The sequence below is a fragment of the Nannospalax galili genome, unplaced genomic scaffold (assembly GCF_000622305.1).
Source record: "Nannospalax galili isolate Female #2095 unplaced genomic scaffold, S.galili_v1.0 scaffold469, whole genome shotgun sequence".
NCBI lineage: Eukaryota > Metazoa > Chordata > Mammalia > Rodentia > Spalacidae > Nannospalax > Nannospalax galili.
The window spans coordinates 392,414-415,940 of NW_008359443.1; the positions used below are offsets into that span (position 1 = coordinate 392,414).

General features: G+C 45.2%; 1 protein-coding gene across 11 annotated transcripts in view; it reads left to right on the top strand.

The window, feature by feature from the left end:
• The first annotated feature begins 1,058 nt into the window (after positions 1 to 1,058).
• Cep295 (centrosomal protein 295) overlaps positions 1,059 to 23,527 on the top strand; it is a 46,909-nt gene continuing 24,440 nt past the window's right edge. For 2 of the 11 annotated variants that reach the window (XM_008823107.2, XM_008823108.2), the window contains exons 1-12: positions 1,062 to 1,246; positions 4,127 to 4,260; positions 4,950 to 5,150; positions 6,074 to 6,198; positions 6,834 to 6,927; positions 14,592 to 14,687; positions 15,593 to 15,733; positions 16,951 to 17,134; positions 17,327 to 17,482; positions 20,412 to 20,627; positions 22,827 to 22,919; positions 23,064 to 23,167. In XM_008823107.2, coding sequence (XP_008821329.1) covers positions 1,129 to 1,246; positions 4,127 to 4,260; positions 4,950 to 5,150; positions 6,074 to 6,198; positions 6,834 to 6,927; positions 14,592 to 14,687; positions 15,593 to 15,733; positions 16,951 to 17,134; positions 17,327 to 17,482; positions 20,412 to 20,627; positions 22,827 to 22,919; positions 23,064 to 23,167 — 1,662 coding nt within the window. In that variant the 5' untranslated portion in view covers positions 1,062 to 1,128. Of the gene's footprint in view, positions 1,247 to 1,474; positions 1,747 to 2,988; positions 3,000 to 4,126; positions 4,261 to 4,949; positions 5,151 to 6,073; positions 6,199 to 6,833; positions 6,928 to 14,591; positions 14,688 to 15,592; positions 15,801 to 16,950; positions 17,135 to 17,326; positions 17,483 to 20,411; positions 20,628 to 22,826; positions 22,920 to 23,063; positions 23,168 to 23,527 lie in introns of those variants that run through there. The other 9 variants (XM_029558674.1, XM_029558673.1, XR_003847807.1 and 6 more) reach the window with 9 other exon arrangements.

Below are 23,527 nucleotides of genomic sequence, written 5' to 3' on the forward strand. Positions count from 1 at the left end.
ACACCTTTAATCCCAGCACTCGGGAGGCAGAGGCAGGCGGATCTCTGTGAGTTCAAGGCCAGCCTGGTCTACGTAGTGAGTTCCAGGACAGCTGGGGCTACAGGGAGACCCTGTCTCAAAAAGACCAAAAAAACAAAAAGGCATAGGTAAGTTTTCTAATTCACTCCTGGGCAAATGCTTGGTCTCTTAGCTGTTGAGAGAAATTTTCCCTAACAATACCTCTGTGGCTTGAAGGATGGGAGAAAGTTCTAAACAGAAAAAAAAAACAAAAACAAGCGAACAGTGTTTAGAATCTGTAAAGTGCTTTCACTTGATTCTTGTCTCTGGGGTCGCCTAGGGACCCTGGGATGAGCCGTGGGCAAGTACTAAGGCCACAGCAGTGGATCAAGATGGCCACAGAGCCTCTCATTGAGAGATGGAGTTCATTTCTCTTCCCCTTCAATCTGGCTTGGTCCAGACGCTTGGCACTGACAACTCCTTAGCCAATAAAAGGTGGTAAAACGTACAACTCAGCCTGCCCTGCAGAAGCCCTGCAGCCTCACTTTCTCTGAAACCCAGCCACCAGGTACTGAGAGCTAGGTTCCACGGCCAGGGCACGGTGGGGGTTCCACTGAGCGCTTCCAGCAGAGTCCTGGCCTCGGGACCAGGGCGGCTGGACAGGGCAGGTACTGTGTCTGCAGCACCAGCAGAGTCCAGCTCGAGAAAGCTGCAGGGAGGGAATGGAGGCGGGCACTGACCTCGGCCGAGCCTCACCCTCTCCACTGTGCCCTACGACTCCTCCCACGCGGCATGCTGGGTGGAGCAGTCAACCGACGCAGTCAGGAACGTTGGCCCTTGGCTGCCAGGCAACGGACACCACGCCCTGCGGCTCCCGGAAGAGCGCGTCCCTTCCTGGACTTCCGTTTCCGGGTCTATGAACAGAACACACGTTCCAGGGCGGAAGTCAGACAGCACACCCCGCCCGGGTGAGAAATAAGGGCCCTCTGCGCAAGACTGGGCGTGCGCAGAGCGGGGCTGCGCGTGCGCACGGGTGAGTGGGCAGGACCTCGGGGCGGCCTTCCGGGCTGCCCGGCGGAGGCAGCCCGGTTGGTTCTCGCGTTTCGCTCCCGCCATTGGCGGGCGGTTTGAATGACGGAAGTGACGAGAGCAGGGCAATGGCTGCCCTGCAGGTGCCCAAACGGCTGCTGGGAAGTCGGCAGGCCGCGGGCGTTCTCTCCCGGTGAGGCCTGGCCGAACGCGCTCTCGGGTGAGTGACGGTGGGGGGTGGGGGGAGGAGGTGCTCCCGAGGGGGAGGAGGTGCTCCTAGGAGGAGGGTGCCCCCGAGGACGCAGGACCAGGCCCTCTGGCGGTCTGCACCCACCGGGCCTTTCCTGCGGCTCCTGCCCGCGCCTCCCCCACGTGGGGCCGTGAGCTCCGGCACAGCCCAGCACTCGCCCGCCAGTGGCCGCTGGTGATGTTGTCCCTGTCATCCCAGTGGGGCGGAGGCCTTGTCGGCGGAGACCTTCACTCGGTACCTGCCCTTAGAACGTGCTCGGAGCGACCACAGCGACCGAGTCACAGTGCTCAGCGCAGCCCTGGTGGTGGGTACTGTTCTCCACACTGGGTGGAATCACAGGGTCCGAGTGACCCGTCAGGCGGCAGTGTCTGCTTTCGTGCCGAGTCTAGTGCCTCGTGGTTGCTGGGCGGGGTAGCTCCGGCCTCAGGGGCAGGCTCGCAGGGTCAGCCCACCGTCTCCACCACTGGACAGTAAGTAAACAGTTTGAAATCGGTGTGGACAGAGGGATTGGAAGCCCCGGGTTGCCCCAGCGGTGGAAGGGTCTCCGCGCGGAACAGCCGCCGGGGCAATACGTGGAACCCTTCCCAGCCCCCCGAGTTCTTTTCTCATTTTTTCTTTTCTTTTTTGGAGCCAGGGTCTCCCTGCAGCCCCCACTGGCCTGGACCTCGCTGTGGAGACCAGGCTGGCCTCGACCGACCTTCCAGAGACCGCCTGCCTCTGCTGGGAGTAGAGGCCTGCACCACCACACCCAGCCTCACTTTTTCTTGATCTCCAGTCCCTCCAGTTAAAGAAAAGAACATAAATAAAGGAAACATTTCTCCATTTGTTTCATAATCTGTCAGGAAGTCAACCATTTAGAATAAAGACAACAGGGGTAACCATGGCTCTGCCACTGTGACATCACTAGGGTCGAGTCCTTAACTCAGAAACCTGTGTTCATGTGTAACAGTTTACCTCCCATTACTGTGAATACCAAATCAATGGGATGTATTGGAAAAGGTTTCAATTCCAGCCATTACTCCTGTTATCAGAGTCCTGCTGAACATAGCCTTGGCTGAGTCTGCCTGTGGCATATGGGTTAACCCACTGTCCCGTTCGGTCAACATTGAATCAATTACTGATAGATGAAAGGCAGTTTTTAGATTAAAGACATAAAATAGTAAGACTGTAGGTATTCTGACCACACCTGTGATAGAAAAGTCTCTGAAAAACCATTGGTCCCGACATAACCCAAATACTTAAAGTGAAAGCAGTATGTTAAAGCTATTTATTATACTTATTTGAATGTTAAAAATATCTTTTAGGATTTAAAACCATAGCCACCATCATTGTTATCAAGAACCTACCCATAATTAATGAAGAACTAAAGGAGGTCATCTTGGGCAAGCTGTCCCCATACAGATGTGCATTTAGACAGTCTACCTTCTGGGTGAAATGAGGTAGTGGAGCCGGAGTTAGTAGAGGGCCATCCTTGGAGGAGGCTGGGCTCAGCTAGACTCCCAAGGTTGTGGTAGCAGTACCACAGTTTGCCTGCCCCACTGTGTGGAGGCTGAAGAGTGTGCACTTAGATAAGATCATCACTGTAGAGTGACGCTAAGTGTGCTTTTTGGTAATGGTGATGGTGGGGTGGGTTGGTGGCAGAATTCCTTGGAAAGGGTTTTAAGTCACGCCAACCCTAGGTCCTCTTCATTTCCCACCCCACATTCTCCTAGGTAAGAGCATGGTAAGGTTCTAGGGAGGAGAGATGGCTGAAGTTCAGAGGAAGCCTTGGGACGGCTCCAAGTTCCACCCTGAGCAGCACAAAGACACATCTAAGGAGGACAGTGCAGACATCCTAACTCGCACAGAAGATCTGAGGCTGAGTGCCGCACGTCTAGCAGAATTACTCCAGGGGTTGTCTGGTTGTTTTCTTTATACTTTATGTGTGTGCGTGTGTTGCCTGCATGTAGTGCACTGGTGTGCAATGCCCATGGAGGACAGAAGAGGCTGTTGAATCTCCTGGAACTGGAGTTATGGACAATTGTTAGCTGCCATGTGGGTGCTGGGATTTGAACCCGGGTCTTCTGAAAGAACAGCCAATGGTCTTAACCGCTGAGCCATTTCTCCAGCCCGTTTTTTTTTTTTTTTTTAATAGCCATTTAAAAAAAACTGTTGAAGCGTTGTTTACTATAGACTAAGCCTATAGGATTGAGTCCATGTGATTTACTGTACTAGGTGATCAGATTATATACAACAGAGCAAAAGAGTCTAATGACCAGAGCCAATAGAGTTGCTTTTATTGTTCACGTACAGGTAACCAGTGTGAAATTGTAGAAACAGTGTGTGCCAACACATCTTTTTAAGTTTTGTGCCATACACACACACTTAGTAAACTTTAGAAACACCAGTCAGGTCCAGGTATGGTGGCGTATGACTTTAATCCCAGCACTCGGAAGGCAGAGGCATGTGGATCTCTGTGAGTTCAAGGCCAGCCTGGTCTACATTAGTGAGTTCCAGGCCAGCTGGGGCTACAGGCAGACCTTGTCTCCAAAAGACAAAAAAAAAAAAAAAAAAAAAAAACCAATCAGGAAAAGGTCAGGCCTGAAATGTTGTTCCTGAAAAATCAGCTAGCTGTGGGGCCAGACTTTAAGCAGTTCTACCTACTCTTTCTCCTCTTTCTCACCCATCTGAGAATCAGTGATCTAAGGATTAGATTTATAACTCCTTGTAAGTAAGTTGTACTGTATTGACCCGAGTTATTGTAAATGTCAAAAATACTAATGTGAAGTTTTAAAAGTATTTTGCTTATTTCCCTATTTCAATAATATATATCCTATAGACAGTTACCATTTTTTTTTCTTTTCTATTCAGATTCTTTATATTTAAGATACACAAAAATGAAAAGAAAGGTAGGAAAAGCTGGGAAGCTGAGATTGAGTCCTAACGAGGAAGCCTTCGTTTTGAAGGAGGATTATGAAAGAAGGCGAAGATTGAGATTGCTCCAGGTAGGGCTTATGTGGAATAAGCTTTAAATTCTTTGTCTTGGCCGATATGGGGACACAGGACTTTAGTCCCAGCACTCAGGAGACAGAGGCAGGCGGATCTATGTGAGATTGAGGCCAGCCTGGTCTACATAATTTATTTGTACATTTTGGATTAGAGCGTAATTAATAAATTGTTGAATTTAAAAGCTTTTACTTTCTATACAAGAACGCTGGTTCTTAGCCAGGTGTGGTGGCGCACGCCTTTAGCCCCAGCACTTGGGAATCAGAGATTGGTGAATATGAGATCAAGGCCAGCCTGGTCTACATAATGAATTCCAGGCAAGCTGGGGCTACAGGGAAACCTTGTCTCAAAAATCAATAAATAAATGAACTCTGGTTCTTGTGTCTTAACAAATTTTGGAACATTTGAAAAATTAAACTGACAGTTAAATAGATTAGAGTTGGAAGATAGGTATTATTTAACTCAAGTATTTCCAAATAGCTGTGGGCATCCCGGGCACAGTAGCACATGCCTTTAATTCCAGCACTCAGGAAGCAGACACAGGTGGATCTCTTCGAGATTGTGGCCACCCTGGGCTACATAGCAAATTCCAGGCCAGCTGGGGCTACAGGGAGACTCTATCTCAAAAAGACCAGAAAAAAAAAGTTTACATCCCCTTCGTGTATTCCTTTAAGCATTTGTCTTCCAGGTTCGAGAACAAGAAAGAGGCATCGCTTTCCAGATAAGAGAAGATGTGAAACAGAGGAGAAATCAGCAACTCACTCGCTTGGCTGAGGAGCTCAGGGCAGAATGGGAGGAAGCCCAAAGCCAGAAAATACAAAACTTGGAAAAATTGTATTTGGCAAGTTTAAGGCATATGGGAGAGGGACATCAACGGGCCAAAGAAAATGTGAGTGAGCTACCGTATTTGATGACTGCCTGAGGCAGTGTGAGTACATTGTGTTTGTCAAATTCTCCTGATAAACCTCTTTTAATGTTTAGGATTGGGGGGTGGGCAAGCTGAGCCTCATTTTGTGAATCAGCGTAACATAACGTGTGTATTGTTTCTTGGCAAGCCACGCCAAGCATACTTTTCCTCCTGTGGTGGTCAGGTCTTATCTGTGTAAAAAGATGATACCCTTTTCTTTCAGAAGTTTTTCATCTCAGGCATTTTGGACAGACTCAGTGAAATTCAGACTTCCAAATTTCAGTTCACTCCTGATCCCTCTAAATAGAGAGGGAGGAAGGAAAGAAATACTTGTTTGTCGTCCTGGAGTCAGTCACACAGTTGATAGGCTGGTTCCAAAGAAGACAAATCTTAGTCAGCAAGGGAAAGAAGGACCTTCAAGCAGTGCGGCAGCGTGGTTTTTGTTTTCCTTTGTGTGTTTTTGTCTTTGGTTTTTGTCCATGTTTTTAGCAGTAGCCCTAAGTCCTGACTTTAGATTTTGTACTCTGTGCGGCTACTGCTGGCTTAAGTTTAAGCCAGTCATCCCAGACCAGAGCCATTTGGCCCCCGTGCCATTTGGCCCTGGCTGGGAAACCACCCATATTACTATGTATTTGGCATTTTAGTTTAAATAGAGTCTTTTGTTAGCTAATTTCACCCTTTTCCTAAGTAGTTTGCTGTTGTATTTATGTTGTTGTACTGAGTTGAGTGGTAATACGTCTTGACTAACGTGGCCTGTTGGTGGTGGTTCCATTGCTGTGCCTTGAGGAGTACCTTGTACTGTGGGAAGAGATGACAGAATTGAAAGGTCACCGTGTGCCGATATCAGGTAGGTACATTTTGTTAGCCTTGTTTGACTTGACTTTTTAAGCAGTACATGTATTTAGGAACCTGACGTGGATGCCGTGGCTCGGCGGGCAACGGAAAGAAAAAGAAAAGCAGAAATGAGGCATAAGGAGGCCCTGAAAGTACAGAAGAGTCAAAAAGAAATGTTAACGAAGCAGAAAACCAGGTGACACAGTCATTTCTACCATCTCAGCTGAAGCCAGGGAGGCTAGAAGTGGGGGGATGTAGGGAGCCATGTCAGGACAGTGAGTAAAAGTCATGTTGGGTATCCATTGTACTCTGAACTGGGCTTAATATCTGAATGTGATAACGAATTAGTAGAGTCTAAGCATTCTGAGTTCAGCAACAGTAACTAAGTATCTGGAGAAATGTATAAGCAGTTCAGATGGCAGATCAACCAAAAACTACCTCTGATATAAAAAGGGATGAAAACCAGCGTGATCCGGCGCATTAGAAGGTTGTGCTGGGCACTTCCATTTGTTCCTCTGATGTGAAAGTTACGGAGCCCATAAGCAGTCTGCACTGGTCGTCTCACACAGGGCCCATCTTCAACAGCATTCTAGTTCTTTCACTGTAAAGAACACCAGACACTTGTAGGAGGTCCTGTCTTCGGGAAGTCTCCTGCAGTTGGTAACCGTGTTCTTACATGTCCAGTTTGTTAGGCTAATGTGGAGTCAGGCTGGATGACTCCTAGGCCCCTGCTCTGTGTTCTGACCCTTTCTGTACTGACACCAGGTAGTGTGTTGCTGTTCATCTTAGTAATAGGGCATTATCCAAGAGTTAACTTTTTTGTGTTTTAAGGCATATAAAAGCTCGAAAGGAAGCACTGCTTGTGGAGAGAGAGAGATCGGCCAGAATAACCAGGTTGCCAGCTCCTGTTCCAGCCCCTTTTGAGGTGAATTACTTGGAGCTTTGAGAGGTGCTAGATTATGATTCTTTGTTATAATTCAGTGGAGGTCAAAAATAATTATTTCCTTGTTTTTTTAAAAATGTTTTTATTATATTTTTAATTGTGTGTATTTCTGTGGGGGGTTCTGCATGTGAATTCAGTGCTGGAGTTACAGGCCTTTATTTGTTGGAAAAGTTACAGTAGTCGTACTGTAGATGGTTCTGTGTTTGGATTTGACATCCTATCTGATTAAGCTTTGGATACACTTAAAAATTTGTCTACAGTCATAAGGTCATGAGAAAGGTTTATTTATAGGACTAGAAGTGTGTGCTTTGTGATTGGGACTTGCGTGTGTGTGTGTGTGTGTGTCCGTCTGTTTTTGAGACAGGGTCTCCCTGTAGCCCCAGCTGGCCTGGGACTCTGTGTAGACCAGGCTGACCTCGAACTCCCAAAGATCTACCTGCCTCTGCCTCTGGAGTGCTGGGATTAAAGGCGTGCACTAGCACGCCCAGCTAAAGTAGAAAGTAATTTTAATTTTAAAAGTTTTAGAATGGGGTTGACAACTCGTACCTGTATTCCCAGTACTCACGAAGCTGAAGCAGGAGGTTGAGTTAGCACAGTGAGCTCTTGTTCCAAAGAAAGAATCCATTCTCTTACTCACTAGCACTTCATAGTTGGAGCGGCTGCAGAAATGATCTGAAAAGTTCAATAAAGCATGCAGACTTAGCACCAGGACAGGGGTGTCTGTGGGGATGTCAGCGTCCTGTGTGTGTGATCAGCATGAGTATAGGTCTCAGGCCTTTCCTTCGCCAGCTTCCCCCGCTCTCACTGAGCCATCTGCCATGTGCCATTTGATCCAGAAGGCTCAGGTGAAAAGGCCCTGTTTCAGTCACTCCCTCAAGGCTGAGACAGTGAGTGAAGAGGCACCATGCCTTTATTATAATTTCTAATATTCCAGATAATCTACAAGCATAGAGCAAAGTATTGTCTGCATAAGGGCTTGGTAGTTATGAGTTATATATAAATGTGCTTGTCCTTGCAAGTTTTTATCATGAGAATTTTCAAAATACAGAGAATTAAGAATACAGTGAATGTCTGCTTATCCCGAGTATGTATTTCAAACAAATACATTTGTATATGTACACACTAAATGAAAAGTGTGGGGGTCACAGTCCACCCTAAAAACTTCAGCAGGCGTCTTGTATAAGTAAGGACATTGTCCTGCCTTCGCAGTGCTGTTAACTGCACTGTGAAAGGGAACTCTGATGTTCCGTGCCCGGTCAGAGTGCTCTTGTCCAACCTGTTCTGTCAGTGCACCTGCTGTGGGTTCTCCATCTCTTAATGCAGAACATATTTCCCCTACTCTGAACAAGTTCTTAACTATTGGCATGTATTAATTACACAGAATAATGGTTTTCAGTGTGACGTCTTCATACATAAATATGATGTACTTTGCTGAGAAACAGTTTTTATTATGAAGGTTCAAAAACAAGTATTCTGTCTCACCTAGACGATTTTACTACATTGTATGTCTGGGTTCTGAGTCATCTCTTTGGCCTGTATCATGTATTTTAGACTTTGGCGAAACCACAGAAGTATCTCCTGTTTTCACGTGGGGTCGTGGACTGCATTCTCACGGGGCTGAAGGTCAGGTTTAAAGGCTTTGTGCCCAGCACAGGCCGAACTGAGGCGTCCATTGTGTCGCACCTGAGGGTGCGGAATGGCAGGAGGCGCACCTCCACCCAAAGGCTCCCCCACATTTCAGCACCATGTGTTCTGAGCGATGCTTTGCCACCTGGCCATGTATGTCGCCTGCATGTAGTCACTGGGCTGCTTCTGTCTAAAAAGACAGCTCTTTGATCAGGGAACATGAAAGTTGGCTCCTTTTAAGAAGACCGGCCACTCAGAGCAGAGGTGGTGCAGCAGTGCAGTTCCTGCAGCGCAGTTCCAGGGCAGCACGTGGGCTTTTGTTTTTGGGTCTTTTTGTCTTCTTTTTTTTTTTCTGGAGATGGAAGTTTTTATTCTACATTACAGTTCTTGTCCTTTTTCACGTTTCTGAGGTTCATAGTGTGAAATTTTGTGAGAACAGACTCTTGAAGGATTTACGCCTTCATTTCTCAGTGCTGCTTTGCTCCCTAGCCCAGTGCCCAGTGAGTGACCCTGGCTCCCTGTGAACTACTGAGTCTTACATCTGCATTGCCAAAGAGCCTTGGGTTTGTTGTGTTGTATTTTGTGGAGAAATGACTTATAAACTAAGATCTGGGTGATGACATTCTTAGTTGAAAAACAGTGCTTCACAGATAAGTCCATTATTCAAACCTATCAAGACATTTGGGAAAGAGAAATGTCTCTGAATATGTTTTGAGAATGTGGTGTGGATAAGAATAGGACTTTGGTTTGGAAGGGTTAAGTTGTGGCATGTTTGGGGCCTTGGAGGTTAAGGTAACCTGTGTCATATATACAGATACAGGTGCATCTGTATCACTGTCCCTCTAAGCAAAGAGAGAGAGAAAGAGAGACAGAGAGAATATCCTGGGGAAAGAAATGAAAACTGTCAGGTCTTTTCAAACCAATAATGTCTTAGTTGGTCATGATAGACCACTCCTTTAGGTGGAGGCAGGAAGATCAGGAGTTCAAGGCCTGTCTTGGCTACATGGCAAGTTTGAGACTAGGAGACTACCTTGTGCTATGTGAGACCCTATCTCAAAAAGAAAAAAAAAAGGATGCACACACACAACAAGCACCCTAATTATGTAATCCAAGAAAAAAGCATTTTGAATACACTGATACCAGAGAACTGCGTGCACGGTGAAGACACAGGCACTGTTGCCGTCCTGGGATTTTAGTTGTCACATTCATTCACTATGATAGCCATGCAGGATAGAAGTTAGGCCTGTTAAACTAATGAGGAAAATTGAAGATGAAGGGTTGAATAACCTGAACAAAGTTAGATAAGTGACGAACCAGGGCTTGTATCGAGATCTGTTCTACAAGCGCATGGCCTTTCTCCTGTGACCCTTAGCCTCCCATGAGTATACTACCTTAGCCTTCACTCAGTTAAACTACAGACACTAGGTCTAAGTGCAAATAGCCATGGCATTGAAACCCCAGGTGCCGTGAACACGTCTTAGTACCGGTATACTTCGTTTAAAAGCAAGTTTTCTTTTCTGTGCCACCTTCAGAGACAGCACTAGGCACAGGAGAAAGTGGCTGTGTTCACTCACAGCTGTGGGACCTCTAAGTGAGCCTCCCCTGTTGTGAGCTGGTCACAGGCTGTAGAGCACTGGTTGGGCTGAACCTGGGTTAAGTCTAGAAGTAGCTTACAGCAGAGCAGAGCTAAGCTGGAAGCACATGGCAGCTGAACAGTTCTAGTTTTCAATCCTTAACAACTCATCCTAACTCAGCCCAAGATTTGACTAAGCTTAGTACAGTTCACTGAAAGTGTTTTAATGGATAACGATTGGTGGTAATTTAAATTTTACATGTAACTGCTTTGATTTTGGAAGTAGTAGTTCTTAGAAGTTGCTTCTAAATTGGATTACATTTTCATATCTTTTTAACATCCTTAAGAAGCCTGTGATTTGTTGTTTTTTTGTGTTGTTTTGTTCTTTTTGAGACAGGCTCTCACTATGCAGCCCTGGCTGCCCTGGAACTCACTGTGTAGACCATGCAGGCCACTGGCCTGGATCTCACAGAGATCCGCCTGCATCTGCCTGGAATTAAAGTGCTATGCCACCAAACCCGGCTAGTGGTTTTTTTTTAAGGTGTTGATATAAAAACTTAAAATTATTTTGTAGAATAGTACATTATTTTCTTAAAATAGTTGTGTATTTGGACAGTCTCATCCATGTACAGACTGCTTTGATCTAACCCTCACCTCCGCATTCTCCCATGTACATACTGTGTTTTGATCTTATCCCCCACCTCACCATTCTCTCATCCCTTCCTGCTCTCTCCAAGAGGATCGAACTATAAATGTGGGCTGGAGGGAAGCTCAGCCATTGAGCGTCTGCTCTTGTAGAGTACTGGGTTAGGTTGCCAGCACCCACATGGTGGCTAGCAACCCTCCATAACTCCAGTTCCAGGGGATCCAGTGCCCTCTTCTGGCCTTCACAGGCATTGCATGACCTGGTGTCCTTATCTACACATATGCAGAACACTCTTGCACATAAAATAAATAAATAGAATCCTGGAGAAAGTGTGGCGAAACTCCTCCAGCTGTGGAGGTTGTAGCTGGGTGTGGAAGCAGACTCCTGTAGGTAGGATCCTTCTTCTCACACATGCCCTTCCTCTTCCTGTATTTTTGTAATAACACTGATTTTAAATAGGGATGGTTACATGTGCATGAGGGTGAGGTCATTTGTGAATCATAGACAATACATTAGAAGAAAAATGGCTCCCTTTCCCCAAGCAACCATTAACTGCCAGCATCGACTCAGCTAGGAGTGGGCCTCATGTGCCCCCATCCATGTTGGGATGTCAAGTGCAACTGCCATGTTCTGTCCAGAAGACAGCATCCCATAGTACTCCTTCCCTTCCCACTCTTAATGTTCTTTCTGGCACTCCCTTCTCTGGTGTTTCCTGATGTTCCCTGAACCTTGGGCAGGGGTGTGTGATAGACTTGTCACATATTCAAAAGTCACTATTTCAAAGCATTTGGACAAGTTGTGAGTCTCTGCATTAATCACTGCCCACAAATGATGCTTCTCACAAGGCTGAAAGCAGAACCTTTCATAGTAAAATCTGTGGGTATAAACATAAATCTTTAGAGGGCAGTTTGACAACATATCCATTTAGCAAAACACCAGCAGTAGGGTCTTTCTGGGCCTGTTGTCTTCCCGTCCTTGGGCTTTTGGCCAGGTTACAGTACCAGGCATGAGTTCCCTCCTGTGGCATGAGCCTCAGATCCACTCAGAAAGTCGTTGGTAAGTAGGATAAGCCGGCACATTTGTATGGAGGGACCACTGCTAGGTAAGACACGTCTCCAGCAGTGGCCTACAGAGTACCTTCTGGTGTTATGAAGGCTAGCCAGCAGGGAGGAAACTCCCAGGTCAGGACAGTTGATTTCTCTGTCCTGCAACCAGAGTGTGTGGTGTCTTCAGCAATGGGATCTTTCCATCTGGTTCTGGTGGGTAACTAACAACAATGGCAATAGCCTGGGTTGCTTAAGGGGCTTTAAGAGACCCTGTTTCAAATTCATAGGGCAGTGTCCCGCACCTGATCCTAAGACTTGCATTTAAGAACCTGGGCCAGGGGCTGGAGAGACGGCTCAGCAGTTGAGAGTGCTGGCTGCTCTTACAGAGGACCCAGGTTCAGTTCCCAGCACCCACATCTCTCCAGCCCCATAAAATATTTTCTTAAAAAGAACCTGGTCCTGTGGATCATTCTTTCCTAATGTGTCTTCCCATCTTCTGAGTTTTGCTTTGCAGTTTCAGTTTCTTAACACGTTACATGGTTTTTCTGAACTTTAGTTATAAAATTAACTAATTAAGCAAAATATGGTGGTGCTTGTCTGTAATCCTAGCACCTAGGAGGTGGAGGCAGGAGGACCAGGAGTTCAAGACCATCCAGAGCTACAGTGAATTTGAGGCCAGCCTGGGCTACATGAGACCCTGTCTCCAAAAAAGTGCTAATGTTTTCATTAGTGGGAAAATGTCCTTTGTGCATAGCTTCATCCTTTGCCTCAGTTAAAAGACCATGAGTACAGCCAACTGGGTTTCCAGGTATTTGTCAGTGTGTCTTCTGAATGTCTTAAGTCTCAATTTGAACTGCACATTTGCCATTTAGGAGCTTTTTAAAAAAGCGAGTGCTAAGCCAGGCGTGGTGGTGCACACCTTTGATCCCAGCACCTGGGGGCGGGGCGGGGGGGCTGAGGCAGAGGCAGAAGCAGGTGGATCTCTGTGAGTTCAAGGCCAGCCTGGTCTACATAGTGAGTTCCAGGACAGCTGAGGCTACAGGGAGACCCTGTCTCAAAAAGACCCAAAAAAAGCTAGTGCTAGGCTACATCTCCCGATTCTGATTTTAATTGGTTTGGTGTGGGACCATGATGTCTAGTTTTCAGAAACTACTTAGATAACTCTTGTAGTCAGACCTTCATTTGCCTAGTTTTCTAATTCTTTCCTACCTTTTATGGCTTTTCCTTTTGCTCAGGTCCTTTTCATTGCTCCCCACTCATATTAAAACTTTATCATTTCTCAGTCTGTTATGCTTTTTCCTCCGAACTTGTGTCAGATTTGTGTTTCCACCTGGCAGTTCACCAGTTGCTTTCTGAAACACGTGATTCCCATAATCACTGTCAGGATGAGCGCGTGGCATAGAAATAACTGTGCCTTCTTTGCATGGGAAAGCTGACGGACACTTACAAGACCTTGCTGCAGTGTGCGCCAGACTTGAGGGAGTTGGCATTTCTTTGCGAACAGGCTTTATCAAATTATGTGCAAAGTATTACATTATCAGAACTTTTAGCTTTTAGAACTATTAAAAATTTTTTAAGGTAGGAACCATTATTTTACTTTCCAATGTTGTTTACAGTGCCTAGCTTGTGTAATACATTGTAGACACATTCATTATAGTTTAATTGATTTAATTACATATATTGTGATGGGCCAGATCTTTTATGACAAAGTATAGGAAGCAGGAAAAGTAGTTTATTTCATCTTCTTGAGAATTGTTTTGGAATATTCTTAAATATTGGGTAGTGTTTCCACACCAAAACATATCATTAAACATTGAGAAATGAGGCTAATGTGAACTCTAGTGGGGTTTTGTGACTAGCTATGGAGACACAATAGTGTGTGTGTTTTTTCCTATAAATACAGTGATGTGCTCATGATTTGACATACCTCGTAAGCACAAGATATTCAGAAAGTTGAAAGGTGTTCTCAGGCTGGCGTGGCAGTGCGTACCTTTAATTCCAGCAGAGGCAGGTGGACCTCTGTGATATGGAGGCCAGCCTAGTCTTCCTAGTGAGTTCCAGACCAGCTGGGGCTGCAGGGAAACAAAGACCAAAGAAAAAAAAATGTTCTTGGTACAGGAGATGGAGCCCAGTGGGAGAGCACCTGCTCAGTGTGTACAAGGCCCTGGGGACCCTCTCTAGCAAATGACTCTTTGAGTAACTTAGAAGTTGGAGTGAACTTCTAAAGTAAAAATATTAAAGAAATGACGTTTGAAGTATTAGAGGATCTGCTTTATTGAAGCTTGAATTTAAATATTTCCTTATTAAGCCAACTTTTAACATAAGCATGTTGAATGGGTCCGATTGTTTCAGTGTGCTTTTTGTTGTTAATGATACAGTGTCCCAGACAAGTTAGAGCATAAAGGAAAGATTGGCCGAGGGGCCAGGTTGATGGGCTTCATCTGGTGGTGGTCTTCTGCTTGTAGTCACGTAGACCAGGCATCTCAGCCAGAAACAGGCAGTAGAGCAGAGACCTGGCCAAACTTATCTTGGGAATAATTCATTAACCCAAGAGTCCACTGATCACTTGAGTGGATGGATCCATTCATGAGAGGAGAGCCCTAATCACCCCCCAAAGGTCCCATGTGGGTCCACCTCAGCATCTCTTAGTGGGAATTAAATTTGAACAGAAACAGTTTTGCTTTTTGTATTTCTAGTTTTAAGTGAAAAAAGTCATGCTTTGAACCTCACTTTATTTTAATGCTCCATTTTCCAGAACATTGAAGTAAACAGAATTTCTTCACTGAAAACCAACAGTTCCACCTACCATCACATTTCCACATTTGTGAGTAGACAGATGGACACCAAGCAGGTGATTAGTTGTCCGTTTGTTCTTAACGTCACTTTACAAGTTGAGTTCTATTTTGTCTGTCTGGCGTATCCAGTTCTCAAAATTTGAACAGTCTTATATTCTAAGCAAAAAAAAAATCAAAAAAACCTAAACTGCTTTGACTTTTTGTGTCAGATAAATGATGGTCCTATGTGAATGGAAGAAAGATCGCTATTTAAGTGGCTGTCTTAAAGTAGTATATATATTTCCTAAACTGTACAAAATAATGGGTTTCATTATAACATAAAATAATCTTTAAACTTTTTTTTTTTTTTTGAGGTAGGGTCTCCCTGTAGCCCCAGCTGTCCTGGAACTCACTATGTAGACCAGGCTGGCCTTGAACTCACAGAGATCCACCTGCCTCTGCCTCCTGAGTGCTGGGATTAAAGGTGTGTGCCACCACGCCTGGCAGATTTCCAAACTTTTTATCATAAAATAATATATAGTCTTTGGAAGTCATGGACCCTGCATGGAAAGTGAACCTAACTGTTTTTGTTGTATCTGCTGTGTGTTTGGAATAGTGGGTTGTTTGTCATTGTTATGTGGGTGTTGATTTTGTTTTGCTGGAGATTGGGCTGGAATTGCTAGTGGACCAGCTGGCCTCAAACAGATACCTGCTTCTGCCCCCAGAGTGTTGGGATTAAAGGTGTGAGCTACCATACCCAGTGCAATAGTTGTTGTTGATGTTTGTCATAGTGTACATATTTGGCTACTAGGAAAATAAATTCACTATAGCACTACTGTGGACTTTAGATTGCAACAAATAGCTTTTACTATTTAATTTTATATAAGAACAATTTTGTTAATAACCTTTTTAAGCTGTTCTCTGTTTTACACTTATTTAAAAAACAAAGAGAAGATCTAAAGTTGTGTTGCTTGACTGTTAGCCAGATGCTCATTTGGCTGCTGAAGAAGAAGCTAGGCGGTTGGAGGAACTACGTAAGCAGGCGACACAGCAGAGACTGGTGCAGTGTGAGAAGGCCCATGTGCGGGGCTCCCAAGCCATGAAGAAGCTCCATCTGGCCCAGGCAAGAACTGACTGTACTTGTGACTGCTATGCATGTGCTGACTGGTGACATTGCACATCTGCAGTGAGTAAGCTGAGTCCTGAGCTGTAAAAGTAGCTCTTCGCTTCTTTTTCCACTGCTGTGATAAATATCGTGACAAAAGCAATTGAAGGCAGGAAAGGCTCGGTTTAGCTCATAGTTCAAGACATGGTGGGGAGGTCACGACAGCAGGAGCTTGAAGCAGCTGGTCACACATCCATAGGCAGGACGGGGATGAGTGCAGCCACTCAGCTCCTTTACTTCTGCAGAGGGAACAGGGCCACCCACAGGGACAGCTGTTCCCACCTTGACCAGTGCAGTCAGGGTAAACCTCTACAGCCATGCCCAGAGGCCCATCTCCAGAAGATGGTTTTGTTAAGTTGGCAACACTAATTGTCATGTATAGCCTTTGATTCATGTGATTGGATTGAGGTTCCCCCACTTTCTTTGTAGTCTTTCAGGAGCAGATTTAGATGAAGGTCTTTGCAAAGTGTATCTTTTTACTAATGGATTTTTTTTTTTTTTTTGGCCTTTTTTGAGACAGGGTCTCCCTGTAGCCCCGGCTGTCCTGGAACTCACTATGTGGACCAGGCTGGCCTTAAACTCAAAGAGATGCCTGCCTCTGCCTCCCAAGTGCTGGTACAGGCGTGCGCCACCATACCCGGCTATGGCCTCCATAGGCATTGCACACATGGGTGCAGTTACATACATCCAGGCAAAGCACTCAAACATACAAAGTAATTTTTAAAATTTTATATCATTGGAGTCCAATTTTGGAGTGACAGGAAACATCATCATTTAAACCACAGTAGCTCAGGACCATAGTGCTTACCCCAGAGAGGTTCATAAAGTAAACTGCAGTACCTTGCAGGTGCCCTGTAGTTAAACAGAAAGTGATTTAATGGATTTTTTCAGACAGACATAAAGTGGCTGGCCCTTTTTAGACTTATGATCTAACTAGTATCATCTTTTCATAGTGCTGCCTGTCTGGTCCCACTGCTAGTGCAGGGTTGAGAGTTTCCCCTAATACTTAGAGTGTATCTGGCATTTGGCAAATGTTGGATGGGAAAATTAGAGTAGTCTTGTGTCAGAATCCGTGGGAGAGGCAGGGAAGGAATTCTAAGTCTCGTTCTTCTTTCCCCTCTGGTTAATGCTACTCCAAAGTTTGACTGCACTGTCATTAACTGCTTTTCTTGAAGAACCAAGAGAGGCTCATGGAAGAACTCAGACAGCTACAGAAAGAGGACCTGGCACGGAGGAGACAGGCTGTAGCACAGATGCCATCACAGCTCATTGAACTTCCGTACAAGCGCAGCGAGTTGAAAGAAGACTGGCAGAGAGAGCTGGAGTTCGCCTTTGAAGATGTGTACAGTGCGGACAGGAGTGGGTATCCAGCAGACGGCAGCAGTGCCTTTACATGCTGTATGTGTAGTGATAAGCCACTTTTGTTTTGGAATGAGTTCTCAGTATGAAGAGGCCTTGTATTTCAGATTTAGAAGTTGATAGCCTTTAAATTTTTATAATCAAATTTTTGGTCATGTTGAAAGGAAAACATCTCTGTATTTCTTTATTAAGAGGTGAGAGGAAACCTGATTTTGCATCTTGAGCCAGAGCCTTTGCCCAGTGTGACTGATCAGCTCAAAGATGAAGAACTTGACCTTTCAGTGGAACAAGAAACCGAGAACCCTCAAGTGCCAGCTGCTGAAATGCCATGTTCTAGTGATGCAGACGGTAAAAGCCCCTTCTAAGCCAAGTAGACTCTCAGGAAGATTATTTATCACTAGTTAACAGAAGGAAAATGTGTTGTAATTTAAGTACAAGAGTGGCATCCTTGATGGGCATGGTGGCAGGAAGGCATGTTTTCATATTTCCATTGTTAGAGACCTGTTTCCTGTGTGTAGGAGGGAACCCTTTGACAAAGTTCAGAAATCTTTAGGTTATTTAAGTTAGATATTCAATTCTGAACTTACTTGAAGGGTCAGCAATTTTTGGACTTGGTAAGACCACTAGAAATCCTGTTGGGTACTTCATGTGTAGTGATGAATTGTACAGACTTTTCATCTCCTAACCTTCATCCTTGCCTTCAGCATCTTGAACTTTTTCACAGTCATCTCTTGTCTACCAAACCTTCTCTTCCTATCTTAAGTGGATGATTAGGTCAGTGAGGTGGCTCAGTAGGTAAAGGTATTTGCTTCCAAGCCTGACAACCTGAGTGCCATTCCTGGACCTACATGGTGGAAGGAGAGAGCCGACTCCTGCAAGTTGTCCTCTGACCTCTACACCCTTCTCCCCACTAAGTAAATGAAATGAAGTGAATGAAGGTACCAGTTACTAAGGCCACACCAAACATTCTCACTTTCACGTCTGTTTCCTTAAAGACCAAGTCCCAGGGGCTGTAGAGTTAGTTGGCTCAGCGGGCGAGAGTACTGACTGCTCTTGGAGAGAACCTGGGTTCGATTCCCAGCACCCACTCGCAGCTAACAACCGTCCATAACTCCAATTTCAGGGGATCTGATGCCCTCTTCTGATCTCTGCAGGCATTGTACGACACGGGTGCACTACATACATGACATGCATGCAGGCAGTGCAGTCAGACGCACAAAATAAAAATAATAAATTTTTTTTAAGAAGACCAAATCCGGGGGCTGGAGAGATGGCTCAGCCGTTGAGAGCACTGACTGCTCTTGCTGAGGACCTGGGTTCAATTCCCAGCACCCACATGGCAGCTACGAACCATCCTTAACTCCAGTTCCAGGGAAATCTGAAGCCTTCCTCTGACCTCCGCAGCATTGCACGACAAGGGTACCCTCACATACACGCAGGCACCACTCTCATACACGTAAAATAAAAAAAATAATAATAAATAAAATATTTTTTTAAAAAAACAAATCCTGGGCTGGAGAGACGGCTCAGCGGTTAAGAACACTGGCTGTTCTTGCAGAAGACCTGGGTTCGAATCCCAGCACCCACATGGCAGCTAACAACTGTCTGTAATTCTAGTTCCAGGGGATCTCACAGCCTCACTTACCTACATGCAGGCAGTGCACACATACACATAAAATAAAAATAATAAATAAAATATGAAAAAAAAGACTAAACCCTAACAATTGGACTGACTTCTTTTCCCTCTTATCTCTACCAGTGTTGTCTTTATTTAAAACCCTTAAGTCGTCTGTCTTACTGTACTGTAAACCTAGCTCTTTATGGTTCTGACTTTGTCTCTTGTAGACTCTGGATGGGGACTTGGCCTTGTCCTTGTTTCCTGCCCACAGGGCCCACACTCCCTGTGAGTAAAAGGCTCCATGGTTTGGCTTTGCTGTAAACTCAGTGAACAGTGGGGTTCAGTATTTACTTGCCTTTTTTTTCAGGGTTCCTCCAGAAACCTCATTCTTTTCTTCTGAAGAATCTTACTTTCCTGCTAGATTAGCAGATTAGCCATGTGTTTAAGAAAATATTTTTGCCAGCACTCGGGAGGCAGAGGCAGGCAGTTCTCTGGGCCAGCCTGGTCTGCATAGTGAGTTCCAGGCCATCTGAGTCTTTTTTGAGACCCCCCCCCCTCCCAAATTGTTTTTTGCCATTTCAACCATATATATATATTTTTTTTAACTTGTTTTCATGGTGGTTTCTAGATTGTCAGAATTGGAGCCTGGCATACCTAGAGACACTTCATTTCCTGTGGAGCCAGGTTAGGGTCTGGCCTAGCATGGTGAAGCCTTCCAGTTTCTCATAAAGAGCTAGGAAGCTGGGTGCTGTAGCTCACTGCGGTTCCAACTACTAGGAAGCCAAGGCAAGTGAACTTCCAAGAGTCAGGGCCAGGCTGGGCAAAATGGCAACACTTTCTCTCTCGATTTATTTTCGTGTGTATGGGTGTTGGCTGCATGTATATATGTATACCACATGTGTGATTGGTGCCTATGGAGGCCAGAAGAGGGCATCAGATCCCCTGTAACTGGAGTTATAGATGGTTGTAAGCCACCCTGTGGAGGCTGGGAATTGAACCCAGGTCCTCTCCAAGAGTAGCAGTTGTTCTTAACCACTCTCCAGCCCCTGCTTTTTCTCTTCAGGACAAAAAATAAAGACTAGGAATCCTCCCACCACTTAAAAAAAAGCAAAACAAAACTGAATGCTCATTCTGCATTTTAAAACAGTGACAACTGAAGGTTGATGGTCAGCGCAATGGTAGAGGCTTGCCTAGCACATGAAGCCCTGGGTTTCATCCAAGTACTACACATACACGCATGCAATATACATAAATAATGTGAGAAGAAAGAAAAGCGAGACTCTGTCTTTAAAATAAATGGTTCACAGACTAATGGTTACTGGCAGAACCAGGTGGAAAATTTTGCCTAGATTCATGATTCCAGTTCTATATAACTAAAAAACAAGGGGCTTGGGAGATGGTTTTATGGTCGTTAGAGCTTTATGATCTTTCAGAAAACCAGAGTTCATTTCCCAGCACCCACATGAGGTGGCTCACAACCACCAGCTCCAGGGGATCCAACGCCCTCTTCTGATCTCCACAGGCACTGCATGACACGGGTGCACCTACCAATGCAGGCAGTATGCTCATAACGCAGAAAATAAAAATAATAGATAAAAAAATTTTAAGTAGAATTTGTCTGATTGTAATGAAACTAAATCCCCTCTCCCCTTTTTTTAGGACCCTTGGCAGTGAAGTCCCAACAAATCCCTTCAAAAATTCTTTTTAGAAGATTACTAAATAAGATTCGAAGTCAGAAATCTCTCTGGACGATTAAATCCATGTCTGAAGATGAAAGTGAAGTGCTGACAGAACTCAGTGAGGCCGAGAATCAGTCAACTGCGGATGCTGGAGCGGCTGCCAGCGAGGAGAGGACCAGCTCTGAGCAGGAACGAGGTGCTTCTCTCTGCAGTCCATTTGATGGCACATAAACCCACTTTAGGTTGTTGGGAATTATGTTCATGACCTGGGTTGGGAGTTTAGCTCCATGAGAACATGCTTGGGGGCCGTGGGTTCGGTCTGTAGCACTGGGGAGGGAGAAAACTCATTCTTGAAAAGCCAAATAGAAAAGTTAAGCGGCTCTGCTATGTAAGGCAGCAGGCACGAGTTGAGTGCCATCTCCGGAGGTTCTTAGTGTCCACACTTGCTACTCAGGTATATGAGCCCCATAGATACTGGAACCGGGTAATAACCTGCTACTTACTATAACATTTAGGCTGTTCCTCTTTGGTTTTTTTGTATTGTTGGTGAAGCCTATGCCCATATCTTTCTCTCTCTCTCTCTCTCTCTCTCTGTGTGTGTGTATGTGTGTGTGTGTGTGTGTGTGTGTGTGTGTGTACACCATGTGCCTGGTGATTTTCCTATACCTTTATTTTTTAACAAGAAATTTTGAGGAGCTGGAGAGATGGCTCAGCAGCCAAGGGCACTGGCTGCTCTTGCAGAGGACCTGGGTTCAATTCTCAGAACCCACATGGCAGATAACAATCACTTGTAACTTCAGTTTCAGGAGATCCAGCGCCCTCTTCTGACCTCCCCAAACACTGCATGACATGGGTGCACTTACTTTCAAGCAGTACACTCATACACATAAAATAATTTTTAAAAAGAAATTTAGAACTACTTCTGACTCAGCAGGTGCTGCTCTTCCAGAGGACCCAAGTTTGGTTCCCAGGCCTCACGTCAGGCAGCTCACACATGCCTATGACTCCACTTCCAGCAGGAAGCAAGCCAATTCCTCAGATCTCTTCGGGTACCTGGGCTCAGGTGCACAAATACACATAAAATTAAAAAGATTTTTTTAAAGACAAAACAGTGTTAGTGGTTTTTAAGTATAGTGTCTATTTTTTACATTCCTCCAGAGATTTGGTTTTCTCATTTGTTAACTCAGTACGAGAGCAGCTTTTAAATGTATTCCCAGAAGCGAGAAGGATTGCACTAGCACTGCCCCTGGAGTTAGGCATGAGCCTAGGGAGGTGCCCACGTGCACCTGCACTCTGTTCCATGTCCTAGAGCTTTATCTTGTGGGGATTTTAAAAGATAGGATCGGACGTGTGTGGAAGTGCTTTACCAGCAGGCTTTTGAGAGAAGAGACACAGCTGGGTTTTACACTGCATATGAAGCCTTGACCTGTGTCCTTTACCTTCTGACAACTCTCTAGGAGGCTTCATTGTGTCCTTTGCTGCACCCACCAGCTATTCTCCCCAAAAGCTGATTTTTAGATCTGCTTTCCTGTATTGAAGCTCCGTGGTTCGTTGCTAACATCTCACTTTACATTATTGTGTATTTACTGATACATCCGGAGCGTGCTTCTGCAGTTGGCTTCCTCCTCAAATTCACTCATTTAACTAGCTGGCACCTTCACTTTTAATCTAGAAACATTTGTCCCAACTTAATTCTTGATAACTCCTCTCAACCTCCAGCTGTTTCATTTTTACAAGTCAGTTCAGTGCCTGGTAACATTTCAGTTCCTTCGCCCAAGCCAAAAGTCTGTGGTGTCGTGGCTCCTTCGTTCACTGCCTGCATCCAAAACGGCAGCAGTTTCCGCTGGCCTTGGACTCAGCAGTGTAGAGAGAACACAGGGTCAGAACCCAATAAAAGGAATTCTGTCCTGTTGAGTCTGTAGCTAAGTACTTTTGAAAGGATCCTACATGAATAGGCATCTTTTAGTTCTTGAATGAGCCAAGATGTGTGTGAAGTTCAAACTTCCTTGGGGCCTCCTCATTCACCAGAGTGTCCCCGGCATCTGTCATGTAAATCCATGACCCATGAGTGCTCTGTGCATAGTGTCTGGCTACCCTGGTGTGCTGGGAGCAAGCTGCTGTAAGACATGTGAAATCCCCAGAATCTTACTATTTTAAAGATATAACCAGTTCTTCCCTTTTTCATAATTTTCGTCTTCCATATTTCTTGTAATATCAGGCTTAGGTTTGATGGCCTAACATTTGTGCCCTCAAAAAGGCACCTGGGCCTTCACTGTGTTCCCACATCTTGTGGACTGAGAGTGAGTGGTTGGTCTGAATGTAGATTCTTGTTAATTCTGCTCCTTCAAGCTGGACAGTGATAGCACGGTTGTAATGACAATGGCTTCTGTTACAGTCGTGGACAGTGATAGGCTGACCATTGAGTCTCAACCGCTGAGCAGCGACGAGAAGCCGTTCTTTTGCCAAGCAGGCCTGGGAAAGGAGCAAGGTATTTCTGTCACGTCCTCAGATTAAACTGATGTGGCTCCTGTCTTTTCCCTAGTGATGCTGTGTCTAAATGAATAGAAGGGCACTATGGTGGGTCATCTCTCTAAATCACTGAAACTAACTTTTGTTTGGGGGTTCCTCGTAGCAACGACTGCGTCCCCACCTGTCACAGCTGTGGCTCCAAATTCAGTTCTGCTTCATCCTCAGGAAGAAGCAGTCAGAGTTAGGATGTCAGCAAGGCACAAACAGGTAATGTGAGCGATATTTCAGGCTTTGTCTAGGGGCTGTCGTTTGCTTGACTCACGTAGTGTCCCAGCGTCTGGCTCGCCCTGCGAGACATGCAGCTGACGGAAGGCGTTTTGTCTTTGCTTGTGCTGTTGATTTGACCCTGATTGTGCTGTCTACTTTCTGTTTTCACATCTCTCTGTCCTCCTTGCGGCAGAACCAGTGATAGAACACGTGTCCATGGATATATAGATCCTTTTGATGAGGAAATGTTGTCCTACTTTTTTTCTCCACTGCTGGGACAAAACACTGACCAATCCAACCTGCGGAAGAAAGGGTTTATTTTGTCTTACATCTCCCAGGTCACAGTTCATCAGGGAGCCC